Raw genomic sequence first — 19,277 nt, forward strand, 5'->3', positions numbered from 1 at the left:
CTGACAAAACTGAAAAACAGATTAATGGTTTCCAAGGAATAAAAGAGAAATAAGCTATAAAAGGGAACCACAGTAAATGCTTGTGGTTATAATGTAAATGTATCTGGATTTGGGGAGGGTTGTTTTTTTATTATTGTTGTTGTTGTTTGTTTGTTTGTTTGTTTGTGTTTCTCTTTTAAATCTGGGAATGAACCCAGGGCTCATACATGGTAGGCAAGCACTCTACCATTGAACTACAACACCAGTCCTATTTTTTTTTTTTAAATAGGGTTTTACTGTTGTCCAGGCTTGAACTTGTGATACTCCTCCAAAATTTTCTGTCTTAACTGCATTGATGTCAATATCCTAATTGTGATGTTTTAATTTATCCAGAAATTACCACTGGGGAAACTCAAGTAAAACTTACATGTGCTATTCCTGTATTAATTCTTACAACTGAGTGTGAATCGACAATTACCTCAATTTTCTTTTAACTTAAAACATTCCAATGCAAATTTCTCAAGAAAGAATTCACTTGGCTCTTCTACAAATCTGAAATGTTGGCTCCATCCCAAACATATTCACAAACATAATATTACATAAGCCATGCTCTATAACAATGACCACTTTACCTATTTCCACAGATCTTCATAACATCTAAACAAACTAGCAATAGTTACCACCATACGCAGATTTTCATATCTGTTTCTGCTACTAGATTATAAGTTTCTTGAGGATAAGATACATCTAGTTTATTTTTATGTCCAAAATTAAATTTTTCTTAATGAACTAATATTTCACTATGTAAAAATCCTGTGTGCCTAGATCTAAGATGTCAAACCTGTATTTAAAAAAATTTTTTTAAACTTTCTTTGAAGAGAAAAGCAAAAATTTTAAAAACAGCAATACAAAATTTATTGAGTCTTACATAAGGTACTATGAAAAATATCAAATATTAGAGAATCCAGATACTAGTAAAGTGTCAGTACTATCTAATGATCAAAGAACATGCCACTTTCTTTGCAAGAAAGACATCCTACAGACCAAAAGGTTCAAGTTGCAAAAGATTGCACCATTTAAGAAACAGTCTTTCCATGAAAGTTTATAGGCTGTAATGACATAAATTCTTACTCAAATTTGAACTAAATCTGAACTGCTATCAGGCTTCTCTCAACACTTCATCTTGCCTTAGGTTCTCTTGAACTCATTTCCTAATTCCAAATCTTGGGCAATACCCTAGAAAATTCCTTATATCAACCTTAATTTTCTGCCTACCTTTAAAAAACAATATTTCTAGATTTCTAATTATGACCCTGGGAACAATATCACATCTAGGAATATATAATGTATTATATGAAATGTTTTTGAAGCCTAGCTTTATATTCTGAAAAAGTGAATCCATTTTGTTGTCTGAAATCAATTTTACTAGGAAATATTTCCTTACTGTGGTCTTTTCTCAAAGGCCTTCTCACCATGATAATTTTCTATTAGTCTCATAGCAGATTTCAAAATGCAAATTGGTTACTAAGTGGTAATAATTCCAAATAGCTGCTTTGAACAAATGATGTTATACTTTGCTTATCATGACAATGGAAAAAGCTGGTAACAAGAATATATAGGTAGTACTGTGCTAATGCATTATGGGTAGTGGCAAGAAAAATAATGGCCATTACTATTAATCAAAAAGTCACTGTATACCTGGGATTCTGTGAATATTTAAATATTATATGCCGTTTCTATTGACTGAGAAAAGAAATGTTTTTTATTCTGCACATAATACTGAAAATAGATTCTGATTTTAACATATTATAATTTATATCAATACCACCTGAATTTCCATCATTATTAAAGAAGCTATCTTTAAAAAACAAAAATTAAAAGTCATAATAAAATGTGGCTTTTTTCAATGATTTGTAAGTTTCATACACATATAGCTATATTGAAAAAACTCTAATAGTGAAAATGTTTCAGAAAAAAACATTTTTATATCACAAATGTAAGATAGTATTGCATGAACCCCTTCTCCCTAAGAACAATTACTGTCATTATATTTTATCTAGATCATATTACAGACATCTAGCAAAAAATAACAAAGCAGTTCCCCTTATGGAAAAATTAGAATTATCCAAAGCTTTATTTGTTTAGGCATGTGAAATCATGCTACAGGTAGAAAAATAATTTTAAAGTTTTCATAGCAATTATATATATATACAAAACTCTATTATATTACCTGCCATATTCTCTAATATATCCGAGCCCCAATCTCCTTGAAACACTGATGTTAAAATATTATCAAACAAATGAAGCTCCTTTGCACCAACAATTTTGTCACGAAATAAGCGCCGTGCTTCATATGCTACAATTTCTAATACATAATCTATTGGATGGTTGGAGGATCCTAAAAAAAAGGCAAAATTTTCTGTAATTGTAATAAAACTAAATTATTTCAAAATGTCTGTTTAATAAAATATTAGAAAGAGTGAGAAACTACATACCATAATTTTGGCATCAGATACATTTTTTAAAAAAAAGAAAAAGAGTTAAAATTTATTTTATTAGTAAAACTATATGTTTTGTGATTTAAATATACATTTAAAACACTATTATCTCTAATTGTTCAATAAAAATGTCATGATTTCAAAAAGCACATTAAACATAGCTCAAAATCAAATTTTAATAGTGACAGCAATAAATCACTTGAAAGAAGAAATATGATCACTTTTATAAAAATATTTTAAAGTAACCATGATATTTAAATTGAATATTACTACAATTCTAATTTAAAATACAATTAATTATCATAGTACTATTACATCTATTTCTACCATAACTATATCATAAAAGCATGCACACAAATACACATATACACATACATGAGCAAAACTTACCTCCCTCTAAATCATATCTAAATAAGCCAAGAACCCACTGGGTAAGAATGCAAGGAGTAAAGAAATAGTGGCTATAATCATCAACTGTAAATTTAGCCCGCACCTGAAAAAAAATATATATATATATATTGTAAACAATTTGTCGACTTTCTTGAACATAATCATGCTATAATTTTCAGTCACCTTAGACCTTAGAGAATGACAATATCTACCTGTGTGTAGAAACTTACTTAACAGAATTGATTTTATTAGTTATCATATGTAGTCTACAGTATATAAACATTTTAAAACATTATTCTACTAGGGTTTCATAGGTTTCAACATACTGCTAATGGTTGTCTGTGGCAAAAAGAAAAAAGAAAAAGAAAAAAGCATAAACAGCCCTGCTAAGGAAGTTCAGGACTTCATAACCTAAACTTCATAAAATGATGGTTGCAGTTCCAAGAGGCTCAAAGATCTAGGCAAGATCCATTTTCTAATGGGGGAAACCACAGAGCTATTTTATGTTCAAAAAGTCATTGAATCAATCCCAGCACCCTTCCTCAAAAGAGCCTGTCCCTTCTAGTAAGAACCATTACTCTTAATCTGATCTTGATCACTCACCATCTTAATTAATTTTTTTTTACAAAGTAACTTCTTGCTTTCCAATGTTACTTTCCCCACTTGTACTCCAATACTATAAAAAGCATCTTCCACATTTTTCCTAACTTGCACATTCTGTCCTTTACCAAGAAAGAACTTCTTTTATCTCCAACCACTTTGTAAATTTCTATTCATTTTTGAAATCTCAGATCAAAATTAACCTACTCCTTAACAACCACCATATATAACAGTTTTATACTCAATAAAACTCAATCCCTCATTAGACTATTAACTTCCATAGTGAGGAGAACTGGTCATCTTTGTATCCCTAAGACTACCACTGGCAGTAAAAAGTACTCAAATGTCTTCTGCATTCTCCATGCCTATTCTTAAGTAATCTTCTCCACTTTATAAAGGAATATACTTTAGACATTTCCTCACAGATAGAAGGAAAGAAATGAACTCAAATGCTACTGTCAGGTTTGAAGCATGGTTGATGGAAACTGAGAGAAGTCAGGAGAAAGGCCAGAGTTTGGAAAGAAAGTGAACACCATTCTAAACATGCTAAATTGGAGCTGAAATCAAAGTAACAATCTAACACTAATTCATTCAACCAACAAATATGTTTTAACCATCTAACACTAATTCATTCAACTAACAAATATGTATTGAATTCCTTTTAGAAACTACACCAGAAATATAATAGAATATATAAGGTACACATTTCACCTATCCTCAAAATGTTCAATCTCTAATAGAAAAGATAAATAAACAACAGGAAGATAAAGCTGGACATGAAGATGAAAATTAAAGGTATATCTCTGGGAACAATAGCAATACATATGAAAATTACAATATAATTGCATATATACCTGTTCATAAACTTGTACCATAGAGCCTGCTAAGAGATAAATTTTTGATGAAGAACCCCAAATAGAATGATTCTTCAAATTTTTATGTAGAACTGCTTCCAAATATGCTCCATAAATTGTTTGTAATTGCTCTCTTTCTGGGTAACTAAAAAAAAGAGCATATGAGAAAAAAATGAAATAAATAAATATTCTAAATTACTATTGTTTTTAAATTTTTTTTAGTTGTAGATGGACACAATATCTTTATTTTATTTATTTACTTTTATGTGGTGCTGAGAATCGAACCCAGTGCCTCACATGTACAAGGCAAACGCTCTACCACTGAGCCACAACCACAGTCCCTCTAAATTACTATTTTAATGTTAAGTTACAGTAGCAATTGGGAGGGGGTTTCCACACATTTTTATTGGCACTTTATAATTATATATGATAGTGGAATCTATTATTATACATATATTAGACAACATAATTTGGTCAATTTTATTTCCCAGTTCCTCCCTACCACTCCACCAAGGGTCCCATCCTCTTTTCTAATGGTGTTCCTTCTATTTTCATAAGACCCTCCCCATCTCTTTCTTTTTCTCTTTTTTCTCTCCAGCTTCCACATATAAGAGAAAACATACAACCACAGACTTTCTGAGTTTGGCTTATTTCACTTAAACTAATGCCTCAAGTTTCATCCATTTTCCTGCAAATGACATAATTTTGTTCTTCTTTATAACTATGTAAAATTCCATTGTGTATGCATACCATTGATGGACACCTAGGCTATTTCTATGATTTGGTTACGGTGAATTGTGCTGCTATAAACATGGGTATGCATATATCACTATTATACACTGACTTTAATTCTTTAGGATAAATATCAAGAGTGGTATATCTGGGTCATGTGGAGATTCCATTTCTAGTATCTTGAGGATTTTCACAGTGGCTCTACTAATTTACAATCCTACTAACAGCATAAGAGTGTTCCTTTTTTCCCCACATCCTGTCCAGCGTTTATTTTTATCTATATTCTTAATGACTATCATTTTAACTGGAATGAGATGGAATCTCAGTGTAGCTTTGATTTGCATTTCTGCAATTGCTAAAGATGTTGAACATTTTTCATATATTTGTTGGCCCTTTGTATTTCTTATTTTGAGAAATGTCTGTTTAGTTCATTTGCCCATTAACTGACTGGATAATTTATAGTGGTTTTCAACTTGAAATGTTTTAAGTCCCAGATAGTCAAAGGCTAAAGCTAGGCTCATGGTTCCTGTTTTCACTTGAATCAAATTAAATCCCTAAGTATATACTGTCAAAAAATTTAAGTCCTAGTTGGGGATTCCAATGAAATTATTTAAAGACAGATTGTTGGAAAAACCACTGATCTTTAGAAAGCAGCAAAAGGAAAATCAGACTTATAAAAAATATTTTGAAATAAGTCATATCTATATATAAGGCAGAATCCATCTCAGAACTATAAAAATAGAAACAACACATAAATAAAGAATTAATCTCTTTCTCCAAAACAAAATTAATTTCCATACAGCTTAATTGATAGAGTAAAATTTCAGAAAGAGGAACATTAGAAGATGAAGTGTAATTAGTTTGAAAGCATAAAGACAGAGTTTGGTATAGCAAGACTGTAATAAAATAGGAGACAGTGCCATAATTGGAAAAATTCAGGATATACTGTAACAACTACAGATATGGATTGCAGAAATGGATAGATGTATTAGTGCTGAAGACATTAACCATTAACATAACCTAATTCTCTGATTTAAATATCTTTTTATTTCAAAAAATCTTCAAAAATTGAATAGTGCTTTTTGTTTTGTGAAACACATAAAACATTTAAATCTAAAATCTACCATCTTTACATATTCAAAAGAAATAAAATCAGTATGTCAAAGAGACATCTGTACTCTCACATTTATTACATCACTATTCACAAGGGCCAAAAAATGGAAGCAACCTAAGTGCCCGTCAACAAATGAATAGATAAAGAAAATGTAGTATATAAATGCAATGAAATACTATTCAGCTATAAAATGAATGAAATCCCTCATTTGCAACAGCATGGGTAGAACTGGTTATGTTAAGCAAATTAAGTAAGGCACAAAATGACAGATACTGTAATATCTTTCATATATGGAATCTAAAAATATTGATCTCATAGAATTTGAGAGTTGAATGGTGGTTTTCAGAGGCTGAGTATAGTAGTACAGAAGTAGTAGAATAGGGAGAGAGGGAGGAAGGGGAAAAGATTGATCAACGAGTACTAAATTAGAGCTAGATGCGTGTAAAAAGTTCTGGTGAGCTTCTGCATAGTAAGGTAACGATGGATAACAACAATGTATTGCATATTTCAGAAAGCTAGAAAAAAGGATTTTTTAATGTTTTCTCCATAAAAAATGATAAGACTAAGGAAGTATATATGTTTAACCTAATTTAAACATTATATATTGTATACATGTATCAAAACCTATATGGTAACCCAGTAAAACATACTATATTTATATTGCATATTGTTAAAACATTTTGAATTAAAAAATTAAAATCTACCACTTTAATTCCTGATACTGATACTTTAAAACACAGACTATACAAAACAGTCCTCATTTCCTTATATATTTCTAAAACATAAAATGATTTGATTAAAGCCTTTATCATCCTAAATTATTAGTTTGGGAAGGCTAAGAAAAAAATATCAGAGTTTAAGTTTGACCATTTTACCTTCTACATTTTGAAACAGTATCATCAGTGGAAACCTTTAAATAAGATGCAATTATATATAATGTCTCTTCAAATTAAAAAAAAAAAAAAAACACTAAGATACATACTCTACCGCACAAAGACGAACAATAGAAGTAAATCTGGTAGTAAGCTTGTGTCTTCCCAGTCTTCCTCCAGCTGACATAGAAGCTACAATTTGAATATTTTCTAAACCAACCCATTCCAAATTTTCATCATAAAATCCTTGATACGTCAAAACCTATTTGAAAATAAATGCATTTTAAAATGTTTATACTTTAGATTTTTCTAATCAGAATATTTTGTCTGAATTTCAATGATTTCCAAATGTAATTATCATCCTCTAATACCTCAAGAATTTAAGATTGAAATATATTTAAAATTCTATAACACTGAAAAATAATACAGTACAATCTGAATTTAATGTTAGCTGAATTATCTTCATTTTAAAACCATTTTTCTTGCCAGTAAACATAAAAATCCAGATGATATTATAAATCTATTAGCAATTATCCAAAACAAAATATCAGGAATGGGGGAAAATATTTTGGCTTTTTCCTATATTTTATCATATTCTGCGGTTACATGGTAAAGCTAAATAAGCATAGTGAGCTCTACGAATTTGGCATTTCTAATGAGATTTGAATAACATAAACGAAAAAATCCTGCACACTGTATAAGAACGTGTGATTTTGAATTCTGAGGCAAAAAGGGAGACTAATGGGTTAAAGCTGACAGAAAGGGGTATGGATCAAGAAAGTATAACTGCTGTCAGATACATACATACATACATACAAAAATAAAGTAAAAAATTCTCCAACTCCAATACCATCCCCAGCTTCTGCTTTCCTCCTTGTTTTTTTAAAAAATAAAAAGGACAGGAGATAAATGTGGAATAAAGGTTGTTACTTTCCCTGTCATATATTATTTCAATGTAATACAAACTTCTAAAGGAAGGAAAATGAAAGAAAGCAACCTAGAACAAGTTCACTCTATGAATTCAATTTCCATGACACACACTAAATAAAACTGGCCCTAAAGAATAAAAGCAGATTTTCTATCTAGAAGAAAAATTATTGGAATTAAACTGTTTCCAATTATACCAAATTATACCACGTAACAAGACTTACCTGCTGTAAGAAAGCTACCAATGTACTGGTCCCCCATTTATCAAGTTTAGGAAGGTTGATATCTTTTAAGTACAAAACAAGTCTTTCACAGTCCTTTGGTCTATATACTCGACCAGTATTAGTACTGATTACCATACAAGTCTGGCTCAATTTCTGCAGGAGATGCCGAGAAGTAGTTTGTGCACTACAGTGAATTGTAGCAATCTGAGTGGACCGGAGTTGAGAAAAGGCATACCTGAGCAGCATCCTGCAAAAGATATATAACATTTGACTTTGAAAATATGACCAACATATATTTTCTATTTCAATATAGGACTTTTATTTTACAAGTATTTTAATTTCTAAATTATTATGATGATGTTTAAAATGAAAATGGAATACATGGATATGGTATCCACTATTATCACTGTAAATTTTTAAATTTTAGATTAGAAAATAAATGTATATTTTAAGGTACTACTGAGATTTTTTTCAGCCAGAACAGTCAAAGTTCTCAATAATTTGGTTTGATAAAGTATATATAGAATATACTAATTCTGTTTCCCTACAGTTGAAGGAAAGATTTTAAGTTCTCCTAGATTAAAAAAAAATATATATGATTCTATAGAATTTTTAAATGACTACTCTCCTAACAGAAATATAAAACTAATAATTCACAGATTCATTATTTACAAAACTACACCCTATAAGCCTTAAAAATAGATGTATTCTACTAAATTAAAAGCTAAATCAAGAGCTGCAAAAACAAAAAAAAGCAAATAACAATAAAAAAGCTAAACAGAGAACTAACTTCAACATTTAAATTTTATAATTAAAACGCATGGTAATTTACAACTAAGATACTTATTTCTTATGATTGTATGCATATAATTAAGAGTAACTTCTCAGATTGTTCTTTTTCCATTAGAAATCATATAATCAGGCAAATGACATATTCTTCTCCAAAATGATGTTTTTCACAAATAGTGACAAAAGACTCCTCCAAAAAAATTAAATGTTATTTTAAACAAAAAAAATATAAAAACTATTAAATAATTGGGAAAGAGGGACATAAATCCACAATATCCACTCTATCAACAATCTTCTTACCCTTTGCCACATCCTTCTGGTCCTATGAGAATAAATGGCTGTTTGGTACCAGAACTTAACCAAGGTTTGAAATAATCTAGACCTCGTTGCATATCAGGGGTCTGAATAACTGGTAGAGCTTGGCCATTACTGAAATCATCAGCTGTCAAGTTTTCTGGCTTCTTCAGCACATAAGATGCCAACTGACCTCTACTTGATTCATAGTAGGTGTCCATTGGTTTGTGAGGGTCTGGAGGAGATTCTTGTGCCCAATTAAAAACCTTAAAAAGAAAGAGTTGTGGTAAGTTTTTATGTACTTCAAACAGAATGTGTAATAATTTTTTTTTTCCTGGTACTGAAGATTAAAGCTAGGGGTACTTTACCAGTGAACTACATCCACAGTCCTTTTTATTTTTTATTTTGAGACAGAGTCTCATTAACTTGCTGAGTGTCTTACTAAATTACTGAGGTTAGCTTTGAACTTGGGATCCTCCTGCCTCAGTCTCTTGCTTGAGTTGCTGAAATTACAGGCATGCATTACTGTGCCTGGATGAATGCATAAAATTTTCTAATTCTTCCAAGTAAACATCCCCAAACTAAATCATCTTAGTACCAAAAAAAAAAAAAAAAATTTACATACACTAAACCTACTTACAAGCAAAATTAATAATTAAAGTGATACTTCATCTTCACTATTTTTCTCTAAATGATCATTTAATAAATAAAAGTACCTAGAAGATACCAACTTAGTGGTATAAAATATTCAACTTTTAATGGAGTTCTTATAAACACTAAATCATTAATTGTACAGTATAGGCATCCTAAAATTCCTCATTTCCAACATATCTTAGTACTACACACTTCGGTGCTACCACTACTACGCTCTATGTGTTATTCTTTTCCTTAATACTGTAAACTCTTATCTGTGCAGATGTAAAGCAGAATTCAAATATGATGCTGCTCTTAAAAATTATTTTAAACTTTGGCAAGAGAGTCTCTGCTTCAAAGCAGCTCACAGAATAGCACTGAGTGGTAACAATGACAACAGAATCAACAGGATAGTCAAGGTAATGGAAACAGAATAGAGAAAGCAATAAATGGTGCTATTAAATAAGCATCAAAAAAAGAAAAGAAGCTGAAACATAATGCTGGAGGCCAACAGAAAGAAAATCCCTTATGGTGTAGAATTTAACTTTATTAAAAAAATTGGCTAAAAATATAACCTTTGCACATGTTAAAAAATATTTATTAATTATTAATTCATCTTTCTATTGCTAATTGCTTAAACTTTTCTATTTAAAGAGATGATAAAAATACTTTATTATTCTGAGATTAAAAAGCAATAAAATAATTATATTTATCCATGTGGTTCCTAATGTCTCACATTTTTATGTCCCACACTAGCCTATTAAAACATTTTATAAAATTTTAACATCATAAAATAGTAAATATATACATATATACATAAATGTACTATTACTCTACTGAATGCATAATTTCTAAACTTGAAAGTTCTATACCTTATAATTTACAAATCATTTTATTTGGGCAAAGAGCCAATGAAAAATTAAAGAAAAATGTTGACTGAATAAAGGCTTTAAATATATTACCTCTTTGGTAAATTCCAGACGTGATTTCATATTCAGATTTCCACCAAGTCCCCTTATGAGATTAATAATAAATTGGTCATGTTCTTTGCATCCATGTAGATGAGACAAACCATTCATCACAGTCCCAACCAAACTTGTTTCTACCACATAGTCATTCTGTTGATTGAAATCCATAGTACAAACAGACAAAGGGCAAATATTAATTGATAAAGTGAGAATCACACAAATTGACATTCACATATCTTTTCAAAAACACCCTTAAATTCATCCTTCCAATCAAGTTGTAGGAAGTTTGAATTTTATTCTATTTATTATTTTTAAAACAAAAATAATAAAAACTTAATTATATATTTTATTCTATAAATGCTAGAGTCCTCAAATAAATACATGGTTTGTCTACTTCTAACCCTGAAATCTATAAGAGTAAAATAAAGGGAGTATTGGTCCAAAAATATTGTTGTTCATCTCCTCTTGCTGATAAAAAGAACTAGAAGCAAAAGCTATAATAATGACTCCAGTTCAACAAATGGTGCTGGGAAAACTGGAAATCCATATACAACAAAATGAAACTGAATCCCTTTCTCTCGCCATGCACAAAAGTTAATTCAAAATGGATCAAGGAGCTTGATATCAAATCAGAGACTCTGCGTCTGATAGAAGAAAAAGTTGGCTACGATCTACATACGGTGGGGTCGGGCTCCAAATTCCTCAATAGGACACCCATAGCACAAAAGTTAATAACTAGAATCAACAAATGGGACTTACTCAAACTAAAAAGTTTTTTCTCAGCAAAAGAAACAATAAGAGAGGTAAATAGAGAGCCTACATCCTGGGAACAAATCTTTACTCCTCACACTTCAGATAGAGCCCTAATATCCAGAGTATACAAAGAACTCAAAAAGTTAGACAATAAGATAACAAACAACCCAATCAACAAATGGGCCAAGGACCTGAACAGACACTTCTCAGAGGAGGACATACAGTCAATCAACAAGTACATGAAAAAATGCTCACCATCTCTAGCAGTCAGAGAAATGCAAATCAAAACCACCCTAAGATACCATCTCACTCCAGTAAGATTGGCAGCCATTAGGAAGTCAAACAACAACAAGTGCTGGCGAGGATGTGGGGAAAAGGGTACACTTGTACATTGCTGGTGGGACTGCAAATTGGTGCAGCCAATTTGGAAAGCAGTATGGAGATTTCTTGGAAAGCTGGGAATGGAGCCACCATTTGACCCAGCTATTCCCCTTCTTGGTCTATTCCCTAAAGACCTAAAAAGAGCATGCTACAGGGACACTGCTACATCGATGTTCATAGCAGCACAATTCACAATAGCAAGACTGTGGAACCAACCTAGATGCCCTTCAATAGACGAATGGATAAAAAAAATGTGGCATTTATACACAATGGAGTATTACTCTGCATTAAAAAATGACAAAATCATAGAATTTACAGGGAAATGGATGGCATTAGAGCAGATTATGCTAAGTGAAGCTAGCCAATCCCTAAAAAACAAATGCCAAATGTCTTCTTTGATATAAGGAGAGTAACTAAGAACAGAGTAGGGACGAAGAGCATGAGAAGAAGATTAACATTAAACAGGGATGAGAGGTGGGAGGGAAAGGGAGAGAGAAGGGAAATTGCATGGAAATGGAAGGAGACCCTCAGGGTTATACAAAAGTACATACAAGAGGAAGTGAGGGGAAAGGGAAAAATAATACAAGGGGGAGAAATGAATGACAGTAGAGGGGGTAGAGAGAGAAGAGGGGAGGGGAGGGGAGGGGAGGGGGGGATAGTAGAGGATAGGAAAGGCAGCAGAACACAACAGACACTAGTATGGCAATATGTAAATCAATGGATGTGTAACTGATGTAATTCTGCAATCTGTATATGGGGTAAAAATGGGAGTTCATAACCCACTTGAATCAAAGTGTGAAATATGATATATCAAAAAATATGTAATGTTTTGAACAACCAAAAATAAAAAATTAAAAAATAATAATAATAATAATGACTCCAGGAAAAAAAAGGGGGGGCTAAGAAAAGTCAGCTTAAATGCAAATAGTTTGGAACTTCCTCTATAAGCAGAATTTTAAAATACAACTTTTAGATTTAGGTGGTATAGATTGTTTTAATGTGTAAGCCTCTGGGTCATTGGTAAGTGCTGAGGAGTTCAGATGAAATATTTCTCATTCTTTATATAAATACTTACTTAAAACCAATCATACATTAGGATCTGCATGTGGTGTTAGATTTGAAAAAAGAAAAAGTTCATTAAACATAGTCCCTGTCTTCACAGAATTGAAGCCCAGAAGAGGAAATGGTTAGTATGTTGTAATAAGAGGTACAGGGTGTTGTGAGAAACAGTAACTTAAATTAAAGGTTCAAGTCCTCTTTGTAAAAAGTGTCATTTAAGCCAGTATCTGAAGGATAAATTCTATCTGGTCATGCAGAAAACACAACACCTGAAAGGAAAACTTTTATACGTCAAAAAAAGCTTAACCTGGAGGAAGCAAAGAATCAGTGATTTATTTATTTTTATTTGTATTTCATTTCATTTTCTTTTGCAGTCTAGGGATCAAACCCAGGAGTCCTTTACCACTAACCGACATACATAGCCCTTTTTGTTTTTTACTTTTAGACAGCTGTTGAGGCTGGCCTTGAACTTTCGATCCTCCTGCCTCAGCCTTCTGAGTTGCTGGGATTACAGGTATGTGCCACCATACCTGGCTGGAATCAATGGTTTAAGTCAGAGAAGGCCAGAGGGCAGAAATAGGCCATGGTAAGTAATACAAATCTTAATTTCACTGTCTTTAGAGTGGTGTTAGTAAGAGATGAAAATGAAACAATTTACATTCTTAAAAGATCACTCTGCCTATATAATGAATAATTTGAAGAAAAGAAAAATGGGAAGAAGAGTGGGAAGAATGGAAAAGATAGGTAGAAATCCAGGTTGTTAGGTCTACAACTAAATGTGAGATAAAGGAAACTTTCATACTTTCATCTATAACATCTTAATGGCTGAACTAATACAGGAAAGCAAAGTTCTAGTCAAAAATAAAATTTCAGTATTTGACTAGAACATTCATTATGTTATATATCATACCATAAGAATGGTGAACAAAACAAAAGAAAAAACTCTCAACACACACACATATCCAAAAACAAGCCTCAAACAAAAACAATGACTTGACCTCAAACAAAAGCAGTTTATTTTCTAACTGCATCTTTGGTTATCTACTCTATGGTTAATAATTTTATCCTGTCTTCATATCTACAGTCAAACTGATATACATACATAAATATATTCCATTTAGTATTATATTATACATTCTAATATTAATAGCAGGTAAGTAGATGATCTCCGGGTATTACATTAGAGTCTTATCAGGTTTGTAGGTTTTATTAATGGCATATCTACCAAAAAGTGCCACAAATAGGCATCAAAGCTTAATTAAGTAAGCACAACCACTATCATTCACTCACGACCCTGTTAATATCAAATTTCCAGGGATATGATAAGGAATATGACAGGTATGGTTCTTGTCCTAAAGGTGCTTAGAGTTAAATATAAATAGATAATTGTAAGGTAGTAGGCAGATATTGTATGTTGCTATAATAAGCACGTAGGAAGAGTGGGGACTGGTCAGAGTGGTTCTTCTTTGAGACCCCCAAAGAAACCTATTTTACTTGTAGCATTTCCTCACAAATCCATATTGCTTTGTAAGGATCAAATCCCTATTTCATACTTACCAAGAAAAGAAAAAGGTTGTAAAAACTAAAGCAAGATCTCCATTTCTGTATGTATTTGGTTTAATCACAAGATACTAACTTCTAAATAAAATTCAGATTAAAAATCAGATACTTTCAAAATATTCACTGCTAATTATCTCCTCTGTTTTGTATAGATAGGTTGTTTTTCATAAAAGTAATGACATGAAAGCAAAAAAATCCAAATAATTTTATCCTGTCTTCATATCTACAGTCAAATTGATATACATACATAAATATATTCCATTTAGTATTATATTACACATTCTAATATTAATAGCAGGTAAGTAGATGATCTCCAGGTATTACATGTAGAATATCTGGAAACCTTCAAGGATCATCTTTGCATGCTAAACTTCTACTCATGCTTCAATTAAAAATCAAATATGATCTCTTTTATTAAAACTTTTCTAAGGGCTGAGGTTGTAACTCAGTGGTAGAGTGCTTGCCTAGCATGTTTGAAGCACTGGGATCAATTCTCAGCATTGCATATAAATAAATAAATAAATAAAGGTTCATCAACAACAACAACAAAAAAAAAAACTCTTCTAAAAAAAACAGTAATATATTCCCATCCTGTTGCACTGTGATTATCTGTTTATACAGCATTTTCCTCCACTACATAGACTTTGATCAAGGAAAGGGACCACCCTATTAATCTTCACCTTTCGAAATCTCTCTAGTATCATGTTTGACCATATATTAGTTAAATCATTTCTGCTGGATAAATAAATGTCCCCTAAATTATTGTAAATAACTCACCGTCATTTTCCTACTTTAATACTAGCTTATTATTGTGTTTAACATGATATATATGTAGATTTGATTGACATAGTAAAATGTGACAGCAAGATGGTTTTGCTAATGAAAAATAAAAAGACATCCCAATATTAAAGATTTTTAGGTAAAGCATTCAAGATATTGTAAATGGAAAAATTGAAGTGTTTTTAAAATTAATGTAATCAAAATTTATGCCAAAAGATACAGGGGGATGGCAAAGACAACAAATACTTCTCTCCCCTTCTCCCCAGGTTCCAGCAGAGCTTTGCCATAAGGCAGCAAAATGCAAGCATCACTCTTCATCATTATATGTGTCACTTCAATGATTAATTATGAAATATTATGTTCAATTTACCTGCTTTAAAACCCATTGTAAAGCCTTTTCAAAATAATCCCTAATCCAATTTTCAAGATTATTCCTGTATTTAGCAGGCTGATTCCTCAACCAAGATTTTATCAGAGAATCAACATCTGTCTCTTCATCACTGAAACAGATTAACACAAACATGTAAATTACTTAGGAAGAAACTGTCAATTTATTTTCACATAAATTTCTGCTACATTAAACATTATTCCACACAAGTATTTTATCCTCTAGCACACAAGATTTGACGTTGATATGTATATGTATGTATAATAATTAATAGCACCCCAGTGCACTATTAAAAATTCCCCATTTTCAGAAGGTCAAGGATCACAAATTTTCTCTCATAAGTGGAAGCTAGAGAAGAAAAAGGAAAAGAAAGGTGGTGGGAAGGGGTTTCATGAAAATTGCAGGAGATCAGTAGAATAGAGGAAAGTGACGGGGGGGAATAAAGAGGGGAGGTAAACGTGAAATACTGGGAAATGATACTCGTCAAATTATACTGTTATATTGCATGCAAGTATGAATATATACAACGAAAATCACCATTATGTACAACTACCATACACCAATAAAATATGTAGGGAAATAAAAAGAGACCGATTTGGCCTATTACATAGCAAGCACTCAGCAAATATCTGCTAAAGAATGAATTAAGCCCAAAGCTATGACAGAATTGAAATACATAGAAACCTAAAAAAGTTAATATATATTTGTATTTTCAGGAAATCATACAAATTCATTATGCCTCTCATAAATAATACCTACTTCACAAACAATTTTACAACCCTCTTTAGCAATGTATGATTTTTTTTTCTGCTATATATCCACCCACTCTACCTACTGTTTATTTCATCTCTATTCTATCTTGTATTATAATTGTTGTATTTATCTCTTTGGCTTTAAGGTATGTTCTAAAATGACTTACTCTCATAAATGTTTTACTCCTTTCCTGCTGTCTTCTCTAAAGTGTTTAACTATACATATACATAATAGATATCCAAGTTAAAAATTTAACTGAAACTTACTTTTTATCCTAATTTTTTCACAGTATTATAAGAATACATTGAAGAAACAATAAATTGAGGAGAAATACTATGAAACTATAAATTTGCAATTATATTACTTTTTGAATATGTTTTTATTTTTAACTTGTTATTTTTAGTTGTACTTTAGAGTAGAATTTATTTTGATATATCATACATACATGGAGTATAATTAAGTTGTATTACTTTTAATAATCAACACCTTATAATATTAATTAAAGTTCATGACAAATTTAATGAAATATTTCCTATCATACTGTCAAAGAAGAAAGAAAATTAAATACTTTTAAAACACAATCTGAACCAAATTAATTACACTGTCATATATGGTACACTACCCAAAATAGCTTCAAATGGCCCTATTAATAGTCAAGAACTTTATATAGACTGATAAATTAAAAATTCTAAAACATGAACTGAAAAAGTAAAATAAAACTTCCTCATGTATACCAAACTGTTGTTCATTTGGGGAAATAAAATTGGTTCAAATGTCCATGTGCTGGCATGTAACCACTGTCCATGATATCTAAAATTAGTTTATTATTCATTTTTACTCTTGAATATTCTTCCAAATACAATGAAGACAAAATGTCAAGTAAAATGGTTTTCAATTTGCAAATGAAAAGGTTGAACCATAGAACCTATTAAACTTGGAGAAGCCCTCAAATCCTATAAATCTAAGATTCTAAAATTAAAACATTGTTGCTGAGCTTTTAAATTATTAACCCCTAGTTCATGATTAGTATATGCTCTGAACTCAATCATAATATTTAAATAAGTAGAAAAAAATAAAACAAACTAAAAACTGGCTGTTTCACTTAAATAAACAAAAACATTACTTAGTAATTATGATACAACTCAAGGGCTAAAATAATTCAATTACAATAAAACAAGAACTCTCTGAATAAGTTAAAACCCAACAATCCTGCAAAAGAAGTTAATCATAAATTGGCCAAAACAAAAAGTCTGTATGCTATTCATACTAGATTGACTTAGCCAAAATACTATTTGAAATATATTTTATGGCTTACCTAAGAAATATCATTCCCATTCTAGATATTGTGGCTGGTGAGGCACAACTTAAATCATGAGTTTCAAATACAAAATTAACATTTGGGCCAAACTGAATCCTTTCTCCACTAGGCATAGTGAGTAGTCGGTTGTCATCCAGAACAGAATTCAGAGATTCTATCCATTCAGGGTCAATATCACCATCACAGATTATCCATGAGCTCACATCTAATTGAAAACCATAATAGGGCAGTGATAATAGTTAAAAATAAGAAAAACCCTATTACCTCTTGTTGTTTAAAAGTAATGTCCCTAAGTATTTCTTTATTTTTGAAGTTGAATATTAAGAAGAAAAAGTTGAACAAGCTAAAAATTTTCATGTAAATTTTTACTACAAATGTCCTAGAGAATTCAAGAATAAACCTTGATTAGCTGGCCAAAAAACTCAACTATATACCTTGTGATAATGCTTTGTTTGTCTATAACCATACAGATTGGTAATCTCCCTAAAAGAAATTGGTATGCAAGACTTAGACAGTCCTATTCCCATGAGACACCTACAAAATATTCTTCTGACTTTTGTCTTTTACTATATCATAAGAATAAATGTATGCTTGCTATGTAATGTCTCTTTTAGAAAATATTCCAAACCCAATTTTCAGTGTCAGTACAATTTTTAATGTACATTAAAAAATGACCTCAATGGGGAAAAGCAGATTATATATACAGCTTTCTGGGAACAAACTTTTTTTAATCCATCCTTCCTAAAATGGGAGTAGTTCAAGTTTAAAACAATTCAAAGAGAAATATGTCACTAATAAAAGTGTGCAAGATAAAAGACTACATCAAAAATCCCTCCCAAAGTCATAGAGTTCTGAACATTCCAATCACTGCCTTAGAAAAATAACTATTAATTCAATTATGACCTGATTATAAACTAAGGAGTCTCCTCTGATTCTACCAAAAAATATTTTTATAAAGCCAACTCAAAATACTTCAGATGAAGCCAGGTGCAGAGGCACATACCTGTAATCCTAGCAGTTGGAGAGGCTGAGGCAAGAGGATTGTGAGTTCAAAGCCAGCCTCAGTAAAAATGAGGCGCTAAGCAACTCAGTAAGATCCTGTCTCTAATAAAATATAAAACAGGGCTGGGGATGTGGCTCAGGGGTTGAGTGCCCCTGAGTTAAATCCCTGGTACCACCCCCAAAAAAAATTCAGATAAGAAAAGTCTACTGTTACATTTTCAAAATGATTCAAAGCAATGTATTCAAACTAACAATTAATAGTGTTAATAAAACCAATTAAATTATGAGGTATTATAATATCAATTCAAAATCAAATATTTTGCTGGGCACGGTTTCACAGGTTTGTAATCCCAGCAGCTCGGGAGGCTGAGTCAGGAGGATAGAAAGTTCAAAGCCACTCTCAGCAACA

The 19,277-nt window shown here is 31.2% G+C and overlaps 1 protein-coding gene across 4 annotated transcripts in view; it reads right to left on the reverse strand.

Moving 5' to 3' along the window:
• The window catches only part of Dync2h1 (dynein cytoplasmic 2 heavy chain 1), a 174,019-nt gene that overhangs the window by 91,787 nt on the left and 62,955 nt on the right, over window positions 1-19,277 (reverse strand). For 2 of the 4 annotated variants that reach the window (XM_015489688.2, XM_048795760.1), the window contains exons 39-47: window positions 17,864-18,071; window positions 15,778-15,907; window positions 10,869-11,024; window positions 9,280-9,539; window positions 8,191-8,437; window positions 7,150-7,301; window positions 4,322-4,466; window positions 2,868-2,970; window positions 2,210-2,377 (exon numbers count right to left, since the gene is read on the reverse strand). In XM_015489688.2, the coding sequence (XP_015345174.2) occupies window positions 2,210-2,377; window positions 2,868-2,970; window positions 4,322-4,466; window positions 7,150-7,301; window positions 8,191-8,437; window positions 9,280-9,539; window positions 10,869-11,024; window positions 15,778-15,907; window positions 17,864-18,071 (1,569 nt within the window). Of the gene's footprint in view, window positions 1-2,209; window positions 2,378-2,867; window positions 2,971-4,321; window positions 4,467-7,149; window positions 7,302-8,190; window positions 8,438-9,279; window positions 9,540-10,868; window positions 11,025-15,777; window positions 15,908-17,863; window positions 18,072-19,277 lie in introns of those variants that run through there. The other 2 variants (XM_048795761.1, XR_007344508.1) reach the window with 2 other exon arrangements.

Source organism: Marmota marmota, unplaced genomic scaffold, assembly GCF_001458135.2.
Source record: "Marmota marmota marmota unplaced genomic scaffold, marMar, whole genome shotgun sequence".
NCBI classification, from domain to species: domain Eukaryota; kingdom Metazoa; phylum Chordata; class Mammalia; order Rodentia; family Sciuridae; genus Marmota; species Marmota marmota.